Source organism: Trachemys scripta, chromosome 13 (genome assembly GCF_013100865.1).
Source record: "Trachemys scripta elegans isolate TJP31775 chromosome 13, CAS_Tse_1.0, whole genome shotgun sequence".
NCBI classification, from domain to species: Eukaryota; Metazoa; Chordata; order Testudines; family Emydidae; genus Trachemys; species Trachemys scripta.
Window position 1 is genome coordinate 15,983,666 of NC_048310.1, and position 17,428 is coordinate 16,001,093.

The 17,428-nt window shown below is 38.4% G+C and overlaps 1 protein-coding gene across 2 annotated transcripts in view; it reads right to left on the reverse strand.

The window, feature by feature from the left end:
* Positions 1-956: 956 nt before the first annotated feature.
* CDH8 (cadherin 8) overlaps positions 957-17,428 on the reverse strand; it is a 201,843-nt gene continuing 185,371 nt past the window's right edge. For both annotated transcript variants that reach the window (XM_034788598.1, XM_034788599.1), the window contains 2 exons: positions 4,583-4,834; positions 957-3,200 (listed from right to left, as the gene is read on the reverse strand). In XM_034788598.1, coding sequence (XP_034644489.1) covers positions 2,707-3,200; positions 4,583-4,834 — 746 coding nt within the window. In that variant the 3' untranslated portion in view covers positions 957-2,706. The remainder of the gene's footprint in view (positions 3,201-4,582; positions 4,835-17,428) is intronic.

The window sequence follows — 17,428 nt, forward strand, 5'->3', positions numbered from 1 at the left end:
TAGTGCTAGTGATGGGATTTTTTGGAAATCTTATTACTAGGGTCACAGTCGTGGTCTCCGACGGAGCTTTCAATCAAAAAGGCAATCAGAAGGTTATACATTCGTGAGTTTCCCTACAAAGGATCCCTGCAAAGAGCCACAGTGAACAATATAACACCTACTCAGGAGCTATTTGTGTTATATCTGTGTGTGGATATAAACAATAATCTTATCCATATCTTACATCACCTTCCTTTGCTCCAAGGAGTGTGGTCTAGATTAGAACTTGGTCTAACATCAGATGGAAATCAGATCTTAACACTTGTGTTACTGTAAGATGGCACATTACACTACACAATACCCTTTCACTTTGGCCAAATGATTAATAGAGCCTTCACAAGAACGCATTTGACTATTATTGAAATCTATTACAAAATGTGTTGAGTTTTATTTGAAACTCTGATGAATGCAACTTTTCTATCTTTAGATGACTCCACTGTTTAGTGTACGTTGCTGAGAGTGTTGTGTAAAGCTATTCAGATGGAACTTGTGAATACAGCCTAATTTAAATAAATTGGAGACTTCATTAATTTCATTAAAACCTTTACAATGCATTTAGAAGTGGTGTTAGCATATTAGTTATCTGCAAACTGCAGTCATTAAAGGCAGCTGCGGCATAGCTAAAGCAAATGTCAATGTTTCCATTTTGAAATGCATGCAGAGTTGGGGATGATGCGTCAAGCTATTTTTGTTTATAGAGGAAACATAACAGAATCCTAGAGACAATAATTTCTTTTTATTAGCAACATTCAAAAAAGGTTGGGAGGTTAATTTTCAGCATGGCACACAGAAAATTAGACATATGCATAAATCCTCTTGCGGTATGAGGTTGCTGCATGTTCAATTCTCCAGGCACTGTCCCAGAATTGCCCCCAACATCTTTTTCTTTTGTTATTCTCACTTTATCCCCTATTTTAAACAGTGTATTGATGTGATTGCCAATAGTGAACCATTTAATGGATTAATAAATGACTGAAGAAACTGTAGCAGTCAGAGGTTTATAAAGAACCTTTTAGCAGTTCACAGATGATGATTCCTCTCTATAGGGTACAGGTTAAACTGAAAAGAAACAGCAATCACAAGAAAGGTATTTATAAAAATATATTTCACAAAGTAGGAAACAATACAGGAGTTTCTCTGAATACAATACATGAAGTAAATAAACAAATGATAATATAGCATCAAAACAAAGTAGAAAATTAAAATGATTTGCATGTAATACTCAGTTTTATTATACAATTGCTACTTCTAAATGGCAAGTTTGCATTACAAATTGAATATGCTTGCAGCTCCTAGTGCTGTTTTCGGTGTGTGCAAGAGCCCTGGTGCATCACCATGAATATTATATAAAAGAAATGCTAATAACATAAGCAGTAAAATTATGTACATACTGGTTCCTGCTCTAATACAGTGGAGAACTATAAGCATTGTTTTACTGTACTGTGTAATGTGTGGATTTCTAAAAGTCTACAGTTTAAATATTCACATGAACCAGTTTACTTCCAGCTGTTTGTGCTTGTATTAAAAACGCCAGTTACTAGATTTATGAAGAAAATATAAAACTGTCAAAAGTTTTATCTGGGAAAATTTTATTCCTGCCAGCATTCACTTAAAACTCAGCTACTGCAAATGGATAGGTTACTGCTTTAACCTGCAACAAATTGTCATTTTCTTTTCAAAATGTACATGTATTAAACATTTATTTTATATATAGAAAAAACTCTAAAGATTTATTAATGGATATAATTTAGTTTTCTTTATAATCTTACTCTATAGATTATTACCCTTAATAAATAAAAGCAGTAATGGACATCAATAAAATATTTATTTCAGGGATTAAACAAATAAATTCAATCTTTAGCAATAAAATCATTGTTTCATATATGTAAGTCCATCTCCTTTCACAGTTTCTTTTTCTTTCCCCTTTCAGAAGATGGAGTAGGAGTTCCTTCTTCTAGAAAACAATCCTCTTTTAAAGTAGGGTTTTGAACCCCGCACTCTTGAACCTCTGCACATTGGTAGGGTTTATAATCCCATCACTGGAATGGATTAAGAACATGTGAATATTTTAAGGCTTGACACAATATTTAAAGATGACGTTCAGTCTGTGGTTATGTGGCCAACAATTACTGTATGTACAATGTATGGTCACTGCACAGTAGAAGCCAGTAGGGATTTACAGTGCTGTTTCTATTCAGCATTGCAAAGAAGACCAGATATTGCTTTTAACATTTTTGTGGTAGGATCTTTGTTGGCAATGCGGAAACAAACCATTAGCTTTACATACTGACAGCCAATTCTGTTCCATAGCAGAATCACTGCAGGTCCATTATCTAGAAAAGCACTTTTTTCTTTTCATTCCTTTCATTTCACTGAAGATTATCAAAGATCCAAATCTCCATCTTCAGAGTGGTCAAGTGAATATCGAATATCCAAAGACTTCTAGACACTCCACATACTTTACTTCACACTCCACAAGACTTATACCTCCTAACATATACTTTTTTTTTATTCAACATTACAATGAAGGTGATTTTATGATTTTTTAGATGACTGGCGCTAAACTTGCCTCTAAAACAAAAAGCCACATTAGTCATAACTAACAGCAGTGGCCCTAGAATATTACATGATCCTTAAGTCAAGAGTGAAAAAGTTTGTAATCCACTGTCAAGTTTCTTTGTCACTTTCTCCAACTGAGTAGAGTTCTCCAAGTCTTTTAAAGCGGGGACCCCATTCACTGAGGTAGTCAAAATTCTGATCTGAGTCTGATGTAGAGGACTCCAAAGAACTAAGGGAACCAGCCACTGAGCCTCTTCCTTCATAGCCATAAATCTGGATGGAGTCATAAGGTGGAGCCGTGGGATCATTATCAGCTTCATGAAGCCTTACGTTAATAAATTCATCAACGTCAACACCATTAGGAACAGGTGCAAGCCCCTGCCTGGGCATAAACTGAAGATCAGGCTTAATATCCTTACGGGGTAAAAATCCATTAATTCCATCTGGATTTTGCAAAGTCGCAATGTCAAAAGCTTCTGTATCTTCTTCGCCACCTCCTTCATCATCATAACGGATTATATTTTCCCTCACGTCTTCCTCATCTTTGATAATCAGAGGCTCATTTTTATGTCTTCTCAATGTTACAAACAGCACCACAATAACTGTAAAAAAGCATCACAGGCTGATTACTTAAGAAAACATCTAATCAAAGCAGCTGTAAACTAGATTTTTTTTTTGTAGAGGGCTGCAGACAGTATCCTTCTACAAGAGTAATAAAGCCATAATAAAAGCTGAAAGAGCTAGAAGTGTAACACGCTGGTGGAATGGCAAAAATTTGATCAGGAGTTAGGGGAAGGAGCTCTACCTTCCTATTACCGTAACCCTATATGTATAAAATAGCTTATTTAGGCCCAATTTTTTTTAAAGAGTCAGAATTTTGAATGTCTCCATTTCTAAGCTTCACTTCAGACAGGTTTGGCCTGATTTTCAGATGGCTGATTTCTGAGAATTCACAATCCCAACCAAAATCAATAGGAACTGTTCAGCATCTCTGAAAATGAAACCCTAGTGCCCAGATGCATAAAGGTATTTAGGTACTTAACTCCCATTGATGTACCTTTGTGAATATGGGCCTATGTGTCTAAAGCTGGGCATGCAAAAATGGGGACAACCAAAATTAGGTGACATTTTTTGAAAATATGGCTCTGATCATAGTCACAGGAAGAAATCTTTTGTTAACCTGTTGCTCCAAGGCCATACAGTCCTACAGTAAGGAGAGTGAAACGGTGATGGAGGGGGTGGGGGAGAAGAGGCTTAGGTCATACTAATTTTAGAATTATGGGTAGGTGCACAAAGAGTTGTTTGTGTTACTTTAGTTACTATTTGTGGTTTCTGCAGCTTAATTCTGAAACCTGTTACTCAGCAGAGCAACAGGGCTCTTCCATCACTGTTCTCTCTTGCTTGCTGATGTCACATACCACTTTTTTATGTGTTTGATTCAAATATACTGTGCTTTTTATCTTGTAAAACTGCAATCTCTCTAAAGCCAGTACAATCCGGAATAAACTCATACAAGTCTTGGAAAAAATAGCATATAACAAATAATTCAGTTTCCAACATCCACGGTATAGTCTCAGTTCTCCTTCTTACTCAACATTTCTAAAGCCTGATATGAATTGGTAGATTTGATTTCATAATACAACTTTTATTTAAATGCAATTTCTATGTAAGGATCTTTGGAATAGGGACTGTGCTTTCTGTTTTTGTACATCATTTAGTACAATAGGGCTCATCATGACTGGGTCTTAGGGCACTAATATAATTCATATATATTCTTTTTCTTCTTCTAGCCTTAGACTCATCTATATGCAGTTGAAGCAATTACTCCAAAACTCCAAGCTACTCAAATTTATATATATTAACACTAATAATTAGATAATATTTTTCCAGATAGCATCACCTTTATCATTTGGTTTCTTTGTTTATTTATAGTCATTTATGAACCAGAAAAATGTTGAACAGCAGGCTGTAAATGAATACATACCTAGCAGCAAAATGATGCATGCTAATATGGCAATTAAGGCTCCCATACTGAGTCCAATAGGAAGTACATAAGCTTCAACGTTACAGGACTGAACAACACCATCACTGCTGCAACCGCAGACCCGAATTGTAAGGGTGCTGGTGCTGCTCATGGGAGGATTTCCACTATCACTTATTATGATTGGTAAAAGATATACTTCTTGCTTCTGACGGCTGAATCCGCTGTGCTTTGCCAAAATGCTGAGTGTATTACCTGGAAAAGTGAACATTTAAACAGCTGGATCATTTCAAAATAGCTGCTGAAAACAATTTTTCCCTAGTTCATAAATCCCCCACACAAGCACATACATACTGTGTCACGCACAGCAACCCCCTTCACCAGCCCCACTTACCAGATACATAAGGCACTGACCTTCTCAGCTTGCACATTCATAAAAACTAACTTCATGAAACTAGTGTATGGAAAAGTATTATTTTTTAAAGTAATCCCACCTGCTATTAGTTCATTTAATAAAGTACACCCATCAGTCAAAACAAATTGTGTTTTGTATTTTACATTGAAGCTACGTAGTATTGCTCCCACAGTAAAAGAAATATTTTTGTTGTTTAAAGTGGCAGAATTGTATAGAAGAAAACCAAAAGGAAGTGCTAGATTGGGTTAAAAGCTGTGGGCCTGATTTTCAAAGGTGATGAACATTTTTATTTGAAAGGTAGTTATTGGTACCTTGAAAACTAAACCCTATTTTCTTTTGAAAAAGTAAGAGAAACTGATTCCAGAGCATCCTAGCCCTCAATCTTGCGAAGACTTATGAACATGCTTTAATTCTATGCATGGTAGTTGCCCCATTGACTTCAGTGGGATCACTCATGTGTAAAGCTACCCTTTACCAATGCCTGACTTCTGCCATTGGCAGCATATCCAGCCTTGAGCACAGTCGCCAATGCGAGGAGAGTGACAAGGGAAGAAAAGGAATTTGCCACAATTACAGTTGGAAGAACTGCCTTCACTTTGGCAACTTTTTTTCCAGTGGTGTTTTAAACACAATTTTGGCAGGTTGTTGGTTAGGAAATTCTAGGAAGTCACCATCAAGAAATCAGTTTTGGCCATCAGCTGCCTATTTGTTGGCTTTGTGCTTTAAAGAGATATATGTGGTAATGAAGTTGTGCTAATATCAAGGATCACTCAGCTAGATGGTATACATGGGCATTTGCTTTACCCATGTGGTTAGGGTGAATATTTGATTTACGAATCACACGTACTGTTCTCTCACACATAGTTAAATCTCTTGTATTCTCACAGCTTTCAACTATAGTGGACACAATTAAAACAATCCAGATTTAACTCCTGCGGTAGTTAAGTTTACTGTGCCAGTTGTGATATTTTCAAAAATTGGCAATACTGTAAATACTATGGTGTGGCAAATGTCAATTTTGTTTAATGGTACCTAATTTGTGTAGCTGTACATCAAATAACTGACTCAGATTCTCACAGGTAATTATTGAATTTAGTTCCTCACTTAACGTAAGAGATTTTCTATTGCCTTTAGGTAACCATAGAATCCAAACATTTACCAGCCCACTCCTTTCTAATATAAATGATTTTGTATGTGGCAGAATGTTCATGTTTTAACGACTGTAAGTAAGCACTTAAAATATACAAGACACTTTGATTTATTTACATGTTTAATGATTCATCTCAGCTTTTAACTGCTTGATTCAGAGGAACAAATAATAAAACTCAATGTTTTGAGTCATGCCCTAACAAAGTGCATGTTGATTCATGTTAACTTGTTTTGTATATTCCTTCACAAAATAATAATAATAATTAATAAAATAATTACCCCAGACCCCTACATACAAGTATTGTGATGTTTATGTGTCTTTCTGAAAACCCTAATATAAGTGATGGAAAATGGAAAGATAAAGCTTTATATCACGTTTGGGGCTGAAGGGTTAGATTGCAGCTCTTTTCAGTAACCTCTTTTCTCCTGTATTCCCAGAGTAAATGTGCTTGAAATGCTATGAAAAAAGCAGTCTCCTCATATTTTGTGTTATGAAATGGTTTTGACTTAATCGCTAAATGACATTTCATGGAAAGCAGGAAATTGAAGAGGGAGGGTTGTGTGGCTGGAAGGGAGAGAAAATTGAAAGATAGGCAAAGTTCATACAACAGACAGATAGCACAAAGGCCCCTCTCCTGAGATGTGGCTGAAAAACACTCAGTGCAGCTTAGGAGGTTGTTGGTGTGTGGGGGAGGAGGGGCACAAAGGAACCTCTGAGATACCTTTGTGCTCCCTTGATCCTGGTGCCATTCAGGTTTCTGGTGTACACTGAAACTCCCTTAGGGCTGTTCTATGTATACCAACTTTTCATGGCCCCAGGGGCCATTCCAACAGCAATAGATCACGGGGGCAGTGACCACTAGCATTCGACCAACATTAAAGAAAGCATGCTCGGTGCCTCCAAAGAGCTTGCAGTCTGTAAAATACAACATACACAGGAAGAGAGAGATGGAAGGTAGGGGTATGGGTCGGGGGGGAGGGAGGGGAAGCTATTCAGGTGGTTGGTCACACTCTGATAAAGTTTTAACAACATAGTGCGTTGTTCTTGGTGTGTGTGTGTGTGCGCGTGTGTTCATTTAGGTGAGGGTAGATACAGAATACAGACAACTCAATACTACCTAACAAGAATACCCTAGGAGATACTTACCAGTAGATGTGGTATTACTGATATAATAATAGTAATTTCTATCATTGATTGAGCCTGTAGCAGAGTATTAGAAAATGGACAAGTTCTTGTGGCTGACTAATTAGTTTTAGGGTGACCAGATGTACTGATTTTATAGGGACAGTCCCGATATTTGGGGTTTTGTCTAATATATAGGCTCCTGTTACCCCCCACTCCCTGTCCCAATTTTTCACACTTGCTATCTGGTCATCCTAATTAGTTCCATAAACAGAAGAAGAAAAGAGGGAGTTGGTTGAAGAAAAGAGGGAGTTGGCTGTTGCATAAAGCAGGGAAATGAAGATTAGGATTTCTAGGAACCTAATTCTCCACTCACATACACCAGTTTCATGATGGTGTAGCCACAAGGACTGGGTGAGAAATGGTTTTCCCATCCCATGAGAATTTAAGAGTTCAATAAATGCTCCCATCCCAAATTGGGACAAAAAGTCAAATTCTAAAAAAAAAATTGTGGTCCAGAACCGCCCTCTCTCTCCACCCGCATCAGTTCAGGTCATTCAACACATTTTGTTTCAATAATTTCAAAACATTGGTTTTTCGATTTTGACCTTGTTTTCCTCTTTATTGAATTTTTTTTCATATAAATTAAGTTACATTTCTAACTGGTCATTTTGAACCAAAACAAAAACCAACCCCCCTTTTGTTTAGAAATTGTCAAAATGATACATTTAAACAATTTAAACTTTTAATCGCCATTTTTTCACGTCAGGAAACTTATCTAAAGCAACCCTTTCCTGTGAACAGTTTCAGTTTCAATAAATCAATATTTTTGGCCAATAAATAAATAAATAAATAAATTCCCAATCAGCTCTAATAATCACGTGGGGTGTCTACACTGCAGCTGGTAACGAGTTTCCCAGCCTGGGTAGACAAGCTCCCACTAGCTTGAGTCAAGTAAGCACACTAATAATAGCAATATGGCTGCTGCAGCTTGGGCTCCCAAGTCCATCTGACCTTCTGGATCTGAGCTCAGGTGCTGGATCTGCCAGGGCTGCCACATTCACGCTGCTATTTTTAGCATGTGAGCTTGAGCCACGCTAATGAGTCCATCTAGCAAGGTGGGAGGCGTGCTCCCACCTGCAGTGTAGATTCACCCCTAGTGTAGCAGAGGAGAGAACTAGCCCTGGTTCTACCAGATTTGATTTTAAACATCCCTTCTCGCAAAATTCAGAGGTGCTTGGTTTCACAGTTCTAATTTAACTGACTATATCTAAAGCAGACCTAATTATTTAGATCTGAGTTTGAGTTTGTATTTTAGACATATTTAGAATAGACATTCAAATAAAGACCACCATACATCAAAATAGTGATATTATAAAGCAACATTTTTGAAGTTGAAGCTGATTAGCGCTGAATACCTCTCTAGTACAGAAAGGATTCTCCTTCACTTTTCAGCTGTGGGAATCAGATTTTCCTTATGTCTTTTCAAGTTAGCAACAGTCACATCACAATTGATGGCACCATGGAGCTAAATAGATAGTCTAGTCCTTTCTCATGTCCTTTTTGGAATTATAGGAAGTGTGCCTGTTTATTAAAGCTAAATTTCAGGTGTGAGTTCTCAAGGATTTAGACAACCCAAACAGCATCAAACTCCTTAATTATACCCCTTATTCTGCGTGCCACTCTGATGTAATGGAGAAGATGTGTGTATGGAATCAATGATTAGTACATCTTCAGAATGAAGCACAATTGCACTTCTTTACAGTGCTTAAAAATGTCAGAGGGGACACTGAAATGCACATATAGCAACAAAATCTCCCTCCTATCTCATACACGCTCACCAGCTGAATTGCCTGGTATCAAACATCCAAATGTAAAGAAAAAAGGTACATTACTAAAATTATGCTGTAGTTCAATTTATTTAAGGGTTATTTTTAAAATAAACCTAATTTATTTTGTGGGTATAATCTTGGAATATCCTAGCAGGGCATGTTCAGCAAATTGTGTTTCCCCCCTCCTAGTCCCAGTCACTATTTTGGTGAGATTTTTTTTATTTTTTTTTTTAAACACACATGTCTGTACTTTTTTTTTGCAATGACCATTTAAAGAGATTTTAGCATGAGTTAAATCCATAATCCTTTTCTTTTGAGCTTCCAAAGGAGGGGTCAGATAAAACTAAACTCCAATCCTCCACAGAGAACCACACCCCTGTGTTGAAGTCCATGGGACTGCACAAAGTTCTCAAGGAGCAGGACTATATATGGTTGTTTTGTCCACTTTGTTCCTATGCTCTTTTCTTTCTCCACACCTGATTCTTAAAAGAAAAAGAAAAAAAAGGCAGCTGAACTTCTGGGGCTCAGTCCCTACCCTCTCACTATCTTGTATCTAAGACATAGTCCTGCATGGGATAGCATCATTCATGGGGTCATTTTCCCATTGGGAGCTCCAGGTGTGCTTGTGCATGAAACACATACAATGATTTCCAGTTACAGAGACCCTCCCTCGAAGAAGCTACTTGCCTGTATGACTAGCCAGCTCTGCTAAACCTGGCCCGGTCTGTACCCTTTGGAAAGGCTAGCATTACTGTGAGTGGGATCTTTTCACAGTCTTTATGCTGCTGGAGCACAAAGCCCTCTTGGGAAGGCTCCTTGCATTCCATTCCTGGCCTCCTCCTCCTGTTACATATAGGAAGGGTCAAACACTTGCTTTGACATGAAAACATATTTTTTGTTTGCAGCTCATTCTTATTTCTGACGCAGTCACCCTATTCCTGTTCACCCTGGTGTAACGTGTTGAGGGTGTAGAATAGGCAGATGCAGACGAGTCATGAACAAAACGGGCAGGCTGTGCAAAGAGAAATTCTCTTTACTGGGCCCTGCTTGCACAATGAGCTTCATAAACAGAACTACTGCTCCCATGCTGCCCTTCACCTATTACCCTTTCACACACAAGGGTGCATCTAAACCATTCAGCCAATAGGTGACTCCACTGAAACCTCCATGAGAAAGAACACTGACAGCTGCCATTGCACGAAGAGGGGATTCTTGTATGTTTAAAGATGTTTACAAACAATGGATGACAACAGATCTTTCAGTTACAGCACAAGGAAGAGGGGGAAGAGAGGAAGAACTGGAGAGTGACGTAAGAGGGAGGAATTGGATGCTCTGGGGATAAAGTGGAAAGGCAGAGTATGTGTGGGGGGGAAGAATTGGGAAAAAATACATGGGAAAAGGACTGGAGAAAATGGGACGGAAGAGAACGGGGATGGGGACAATGAAGGATGCATTTCTTCCACCCTTGCTCATGCTGGGTGGTATGTTACTTTGCAAATAGTCGTATTGATTTCAGGAGGTCTGCTTCTCACAGAGTGAGGTACTACTCAGGTACTAATCTGGCCCAAAACAAGGGGAAAAGAGAGGACTAAACTTGCTCTTTGGGCAGTGACTGTCATTTACTACATATTTATACAGCTAGCACCAGGTGAGCTCAACCTGGCTGGCCTGTAGGTACCAACGTGATATTAGAAGAGGCAGTAGACAACAAGAGGAGAGAAAGAGCTTTGTCAGCTAGAAGAAGGCTACTGTTGAGCTAAATAATAATGAACCTTAAATATGGTGCAGTAGATATCGAGGAGACACAAGGGTGGGGCTCAATCAGATGTTCCCACAGTGGCAACCTGAACCTGTCCTCAAGAAAAAAAGCGGTGGGTGACATTGAGAAAATTGTTTTGACAATGGATAGAAACTGCTCACTGCTGCTGTAGGAATCATGTTAGCAAGAGCCTCTAATTTGCCCCCTCAAAGTAAAAAAGGAAGAAAATGTCACCTAGCGCTGCTGGAAATATGGCCTGTACATGAAGAGCAACAGCCACCAGCTTGCCTTTTATTTAGTTCCTAAAACTTGAAACTTGCAAATAAATCACACCAGCTGATTAGTAATAAATTCAATTTATCTGATTTGCTTTCCCCTCCCTGTGGACACTTTCTTTATAGTACTTGTAGCTGGAAAAGCAGCAGGCAGCTCCTCCAGGAACAGACACCAATGCTGCTGCATGAATTAACTTGGCAGCAGATGCTCAGCAGGGTAGAGGATGATCACTCTCCACTCATCTCTCTAATTAACCTGCTGATCCTTCATTATAGCGCTGTCCGTGTTATTTATTCATGCTACTTTTATCATAACAAAGAAAATTACGGGGGGGGGAGGAGGAGGGGAGACAAAAAAACAAAACCCCTCCATGTATTAATAAAGCTCTGACTGAAGCTGACAGAAGCAGAGACATTCAAAACTCAGGCTCCTAGATGCACAGAGGATTCAGACACACTGTTCAGAGAGTCCACTAACATCCATAATAGTCACAGTGACAAAATGTAACACCCTTGCTGCTGAATTCTGTTATGAACTATAGGACATTGATGGAATTCATTGGAATACCCGAGTTTCGTTAAATATCAGTTGTTCACTGGGGAGGAAACGGGAGATGCATTTTATCCTGAGGCCTGGAGAATGGTGTGAGACGAGTATGGTAGCTCAGTCAGCATAGTGGTCAAGAAATTTGCCTTGATTCAAGCCAAATTCTGCTGTTATTTACAGAGATGTAAATCCAGCGTAACTTCATGGACTCCAATAATTATGTTTTTTGTAGCTCAGAACAGAATTTGCTTTGGGCGTTTATTTTAACCCAAAATGTGTTTATTTAAACACAAAATCGGTAATTTAAGTCTGAGAATGAGTTTCAGTTTCTTGACATGTCTCAGTACAATGTACTTCAGTGGAGGCACAAAAATGAGAGCACTGGGACAATGAAATATTAAGCATTAAGACTGTGTCGTAAGATAGTGTAGTGAAAGAATCATTTTGATAAATAGTTTGGCAATGTCAAATAAATCTGACATCCTATTGAATCGCATTGTTTTGATTTCATTTGTGCAGGCTGACACCTTATGTTTTTCTTGGAGTTTTTAAGATGTTTTCCCCCTTTCACACTCCTCGTGCTCAAAACTGGCTGAATCATTCTTGCTCAGACTTCCACACACACACAAAAATATCCACAACTTTGGACAGATACCAATCCTAGAATATCTGAGCCAAAATGATGAAAGTTTCAAAAATTACAAGGGACTAAAAAACAGGAGGATAGATTGGATATTGTGCAACTTTATTTATGCCAGTTGCTGCTGCTCCTACTATCACGAAACAAGGACCAACCACATCCACAGTATGTCCAAAGCTTGAACATGATTCAAAAGCAGTTCACTGAAAATATTTTAAAATGATGAGCTTTGTGGCTGTCTCTGTACTTACAACGTTTGTTTACAAGTGGATTTGCCAAATTCCCATAAAATAGATAGCTATGGAAATATTTCCAGCACAACTGAAACCAAGAAGTGACAATGGAGCCAGTACTTGTGAGATGGCCAGTGTGCTTTCTAGACCCAATGGCTTGTAAAAGCACCACTTAGGACTTGTTCCTGCACAGGGCTGAGTGCTTCCTGAAGGCTTCCAAGTACCCTCAGCTCTCACTGAGCTGTTCCGAGATAGCTGGATGAAAGGTTACAAGGGCAAGTGAAAAGTGTTATGATCACAATGCCCCAAAGTCTCAAAGTAAAAAGCCATGTTCATGATAAAGTATGTTGATTTTACTAAGCAAAATGCTAACCCTGAAACATATGTACATAAAAGTGTGGGTATACATGCAGTAGACATGAGTGGCTTTATGACACTGGCATCAACCTTGATTAACTTGCATGTGAAAATAAAAAGCTGGTCCTAAAAATGGAAAGACACATACAGAAAATGTGATTGACATTTTGTAAGCGTTAAAAAAAAAGAAAAGAAAAGAAAAAAAAACCCACCAGCAGTCAGTTTACATTCAAGTGTAACTTTGTGTATGCACCTCATCTTGCTTCTTTAATTCCTTGACACACTCTATTTACAGATCACTAGATTTTCCTGCTGGGTAAGCTTCCACCTACCTAGCTCTTTTTCTGTCTCTCTCTTTCTCTCCCTTTTGTAGTGCTCTCAGAAAGATCAAATCATTAATGGTATTAAAGACTTTGTGGTAGAAATTATTATCTATGCTGGATATATTACTTACATGAAGAAAGAGTTTTTAATTGGAAATTTTACAGCTGGAAACCTCAGCACTGCAGAGCTGTGTATTTCTTCACGTTTATTGGAGCTAATACGTATTGTACAGGGTTTGAATAAACACTATTACCATAGGTGGCTTTTTATATGCACTTTGGAGAGCTAAAAAGCAGTTTCTCCATAATACAAAGAGCCCTGTCAGATAATATGGAGAGAAGTAAGGATATCCTTATTAAGATGTTCCGTGCATTTTAGAAGTGAAAATATGAGGACATTTCATTCATTTCTTATCTCATTCCGTAAGTGATAGGAGTTCTCCTGGAGAGTTTTAAAGAATTTAATAATAAAGTCATCAGTAAGTATGTTTGAGTGGGAATGGTCACAAAACAAGCACAGAATCAAAACTTTGTTGTAATTAAAGAAATGAGAGTCATACATTTGGTAGCCAAATATAAGTCTGTAGAGGGGAAAAATACCAGACAAATACTTGGAGAACATTTCAGCTCTTTACGTGACTACTAATCCACTTTAATCCACGTGAATATGAATCCATTATGCCTCCTTACTACTATTAACTATGATAAGCAAATGTTTTCAGATCATCTAGCAATACTTTGTTCATGTATTAACTTGTTCATTGGCAATTATGGTCAAATTTTCAACCCCCAATACATGCACATTGAAAGAACTCTAACTTAAATTGTTAGCTCTTTGGGGAAGAGACCATCTTTTTTCTCTGTGTTGTACAGCACCTAGCACAACAGGGTCCTGCTCCTTGATTAGGGCTCCCGACCACTATAGTAATACAAATAATAATAATAACAAATGAACAATTGGTGCCCCATTGTTCTACACACTCTACATACACAGTAAGAGACTGTATGCATTGGAGATCTGACAGTGTTAGGTTGGGGTATTAAGGGAACCTAAAACACAAAATAGATAGAGAGTGGGAGGAAAGAAAGATTATGATCCCTATTTTACAGTATAGAAAACGAGGCAAAGAGATTAAATTGCTTTTCTAAGCTCACACAGTAAGGCTGCTGTAGACCCAGGGGTTGAACCCAGAGCGTCTCAGTTCCACTCTAGTGCCTCAATCACAGGACTACCTTGCTTTCTCGTATGCCTCTATATTAACACCTATACAGTGACAATAAAAAAATCAAATGGACGACAAAACTGTAAAGTTCTTATCTGTGGAGCCAGGACCAAAATTAAGTACACACCGAACCAGTCACTCTCACAGTCCTGTACATTTGGGAACCCTTTGTGAGCTCAGCTATTCAGGAACGCATTTCCCTTTTCTGGTTCTAGCAGACCCAGAGAAAAAGAAAATTCACAGATCAATCTCTCTTCTAGCATCAAGAATTTAGGAGCCAACTCAAAGCCCAGTCCCTTCACCACCCACAATGTAACAGGACATACAAATCATAAGTAAGGCTACTCTTATGTCATGGAGGTCACAGAAGACGTGCCTTCCAGAGACCTCTGTGGCATTTTCTGTTTCAGCCCCTGGTCTGTGGGGCCCAGGCAGGATTCCAGAAGGGTGACAGCCTCCTCAGGGTCCCCCTGCAGATTTCCAGCAACAGCTCATAGCCTCCTCAGGGTCCCCCTACAGGAGACAGTCTCTTCAGGGAGCCCTCCCCGGGTTCCAGCCACCAGGGACAGCCTTGCAGGGCGGGGGGTTGGGGAGGAACCCTGCAGCTCCCAGACACCAGGGTGGCAGGGGAAACCATGGAGCCGCAGGAGGTAGGTCATGGCTTCCGTGAATTTTTGTTTATTGCCTGTGACCTGTCCTTGACTTTTACTAAAAATAACCGTGACAGAATCTTAGTCTTAATCATAAGGCTAGCCCTGCATTGCAAAACTGGGCTATGAGTCCTAGTCTAGGCTAGAATACAAAGCACAGACACTACTTTGTTGCTCCTGAAAGGATTCCATTCACACTGCTTTGAAAGATACATCTGAGGTTCTTTTACTTAACAATGTTCTTTAGTCTGTAGCACGTTTAAAAATATGTAAAAGGGGAACACAGAACAGGACAACTTTTGATTATGCAAGTCACCATTGCAAACCATATGAGCAAGTGAACAGTGATTAATTTCACTGTGGGAGAGGTGAGAGCATTTTTTTTTCTAGAGTAAATTGAATGCTTTGGAATACCTACTTGTATGCAGTGTAGTTGTAGCTGTGTCAGTCCTGGGATATTAATGAGACAAGGTGGGTGTGGTAATACCTTTTATTGGACCAACTTCTGTGGGAGACCTGAGTTCAGTTCCTGCTCTGCCCTAGCTTGTCTCTCTCATCAACAGAAGTTGGTCCAATAAAAGAGATTATCCCACCCATCCTGGAATATCTGGTGCATCACACATATATAACACCGGATACTGTAGGTAGGTTCACATGCAAGGTCTGCTTTGAAAAAGGATTTTTTATTAAAAACAAAACAAAGTCTTGCTGATCATGAGAACAATATTGCTTGAGTAAGGCCCTTTGCATAATCTTTTACAATAAAGATAAAAATGTCCCATTGAACCAGAAGGCTTATTAAAATAATCTGAAACTAAATTATGTAGTTTTTATGGTACTTTTTGGGTGATTTATGATAACTAATCTTACAGGCTCTGAAGCATTCATGGATATTTCAAAATGACCTGCTTTTCATGAAAACCAACATTCATGAAAACAGACTGATAGCTGCTATCAAATTTGATAGCAGATACCAGATATGAAGAAAAAAACTTGCACTGTAAAATTTTAGCTGGCTGATCAAATTATGTCATTTACATCCTATTATGTCACATGTCATGCTGACACATGGCAGCGGAGTATAATTTAAGTGACATAATAGATGGCTGCCATACGTAATGTAACTTCCTAATTGTGAGCTCTATTAGTCTGGAGAAATAGCCTTCCAAGAGAAGTATGGAAGACCTAAATTTCTTGAATCATTTAAAATACTGAATAAAATACCAGAGAACATAGCAGAGAGAACAATAGTGCACAGATGGGGAGATGGACTAGATCATTTCATAAATCTTTTACATCCCTAAATTTATGGTTCTTTGCCAACGGCTTAAATAATACTTGTTTATAACATAAATTAACCACTGGATCAACTGATGGATAATCAGCCTAACGTGTTTACAGAGTATCTATTCCTATGCTGAGATTAAAGTGTACCATGGAGAATTTCAAAATAATGAACAAACTATTTTCTGGTTTATTGTTATCATTCTTATAGGTTAAAATTTTCCAGAAATGAAAAATAATAATATTTATTCTGCTCTAGTGCAGCATTGACATAAAAAGGGATTATTTAAGTAATAAAAAATAGAGGCAAACAATGCCAAGGTGAAGGAATGGACATTTTTTCCTCCCTTTTGAAAAATGTGAACTTTAAATAATTGTCTGAATAATTTCTAGTTCTATGCCTTTGGAAAAGTCAAAACTTTAGATAATTGTCTCTTAAGTATTCTAAAACTTTCCTGTGACCTTTAGTCCAGCAGAGCTGTAATCAAACATACCTGTATGGTCATTTCCAGTCTAGAGGCAACTATTATATTTTACACTTGGGTCTGCTAACCCTTTAAAAGCTGGATAGAAATTTCTTTGTCCATGAGGTGATCATACAGAAAATGTGTACTGACAGTATGAGACTGTATTTGTTTTATCTTTAACAGGAAGGTAAAAAAACAAGTCAATAATTCAGATGCAGAATCTCTACTTTTTTTTTTTACACTTACATGCAACTATGAATGTGGGGAATGGGGGGAGGGGGCACAGAGGACAGCAGCTTTGGTTTCCAGCTCTATCTCATGTACTTATATGGTCCCCATCACCACACAGTCTTTAACTTATTTATCCTCCCAAAACCCAACGTGAGGGAGGGAAATGCTACCATCCCCATTACAGATGGGGAATTGAAGCAGAGTGACTTGCCCAGGGTCACACAGGAAGTTTGGGGTAGAGCAGGAACTGAACACAGTTCAAGTTAGTGCTCTAGCCACTGGAACATCCTTCTTCTCTAAACTCCTATTGACATCAATGGGGTCAGGTTTTCACCTGAGTT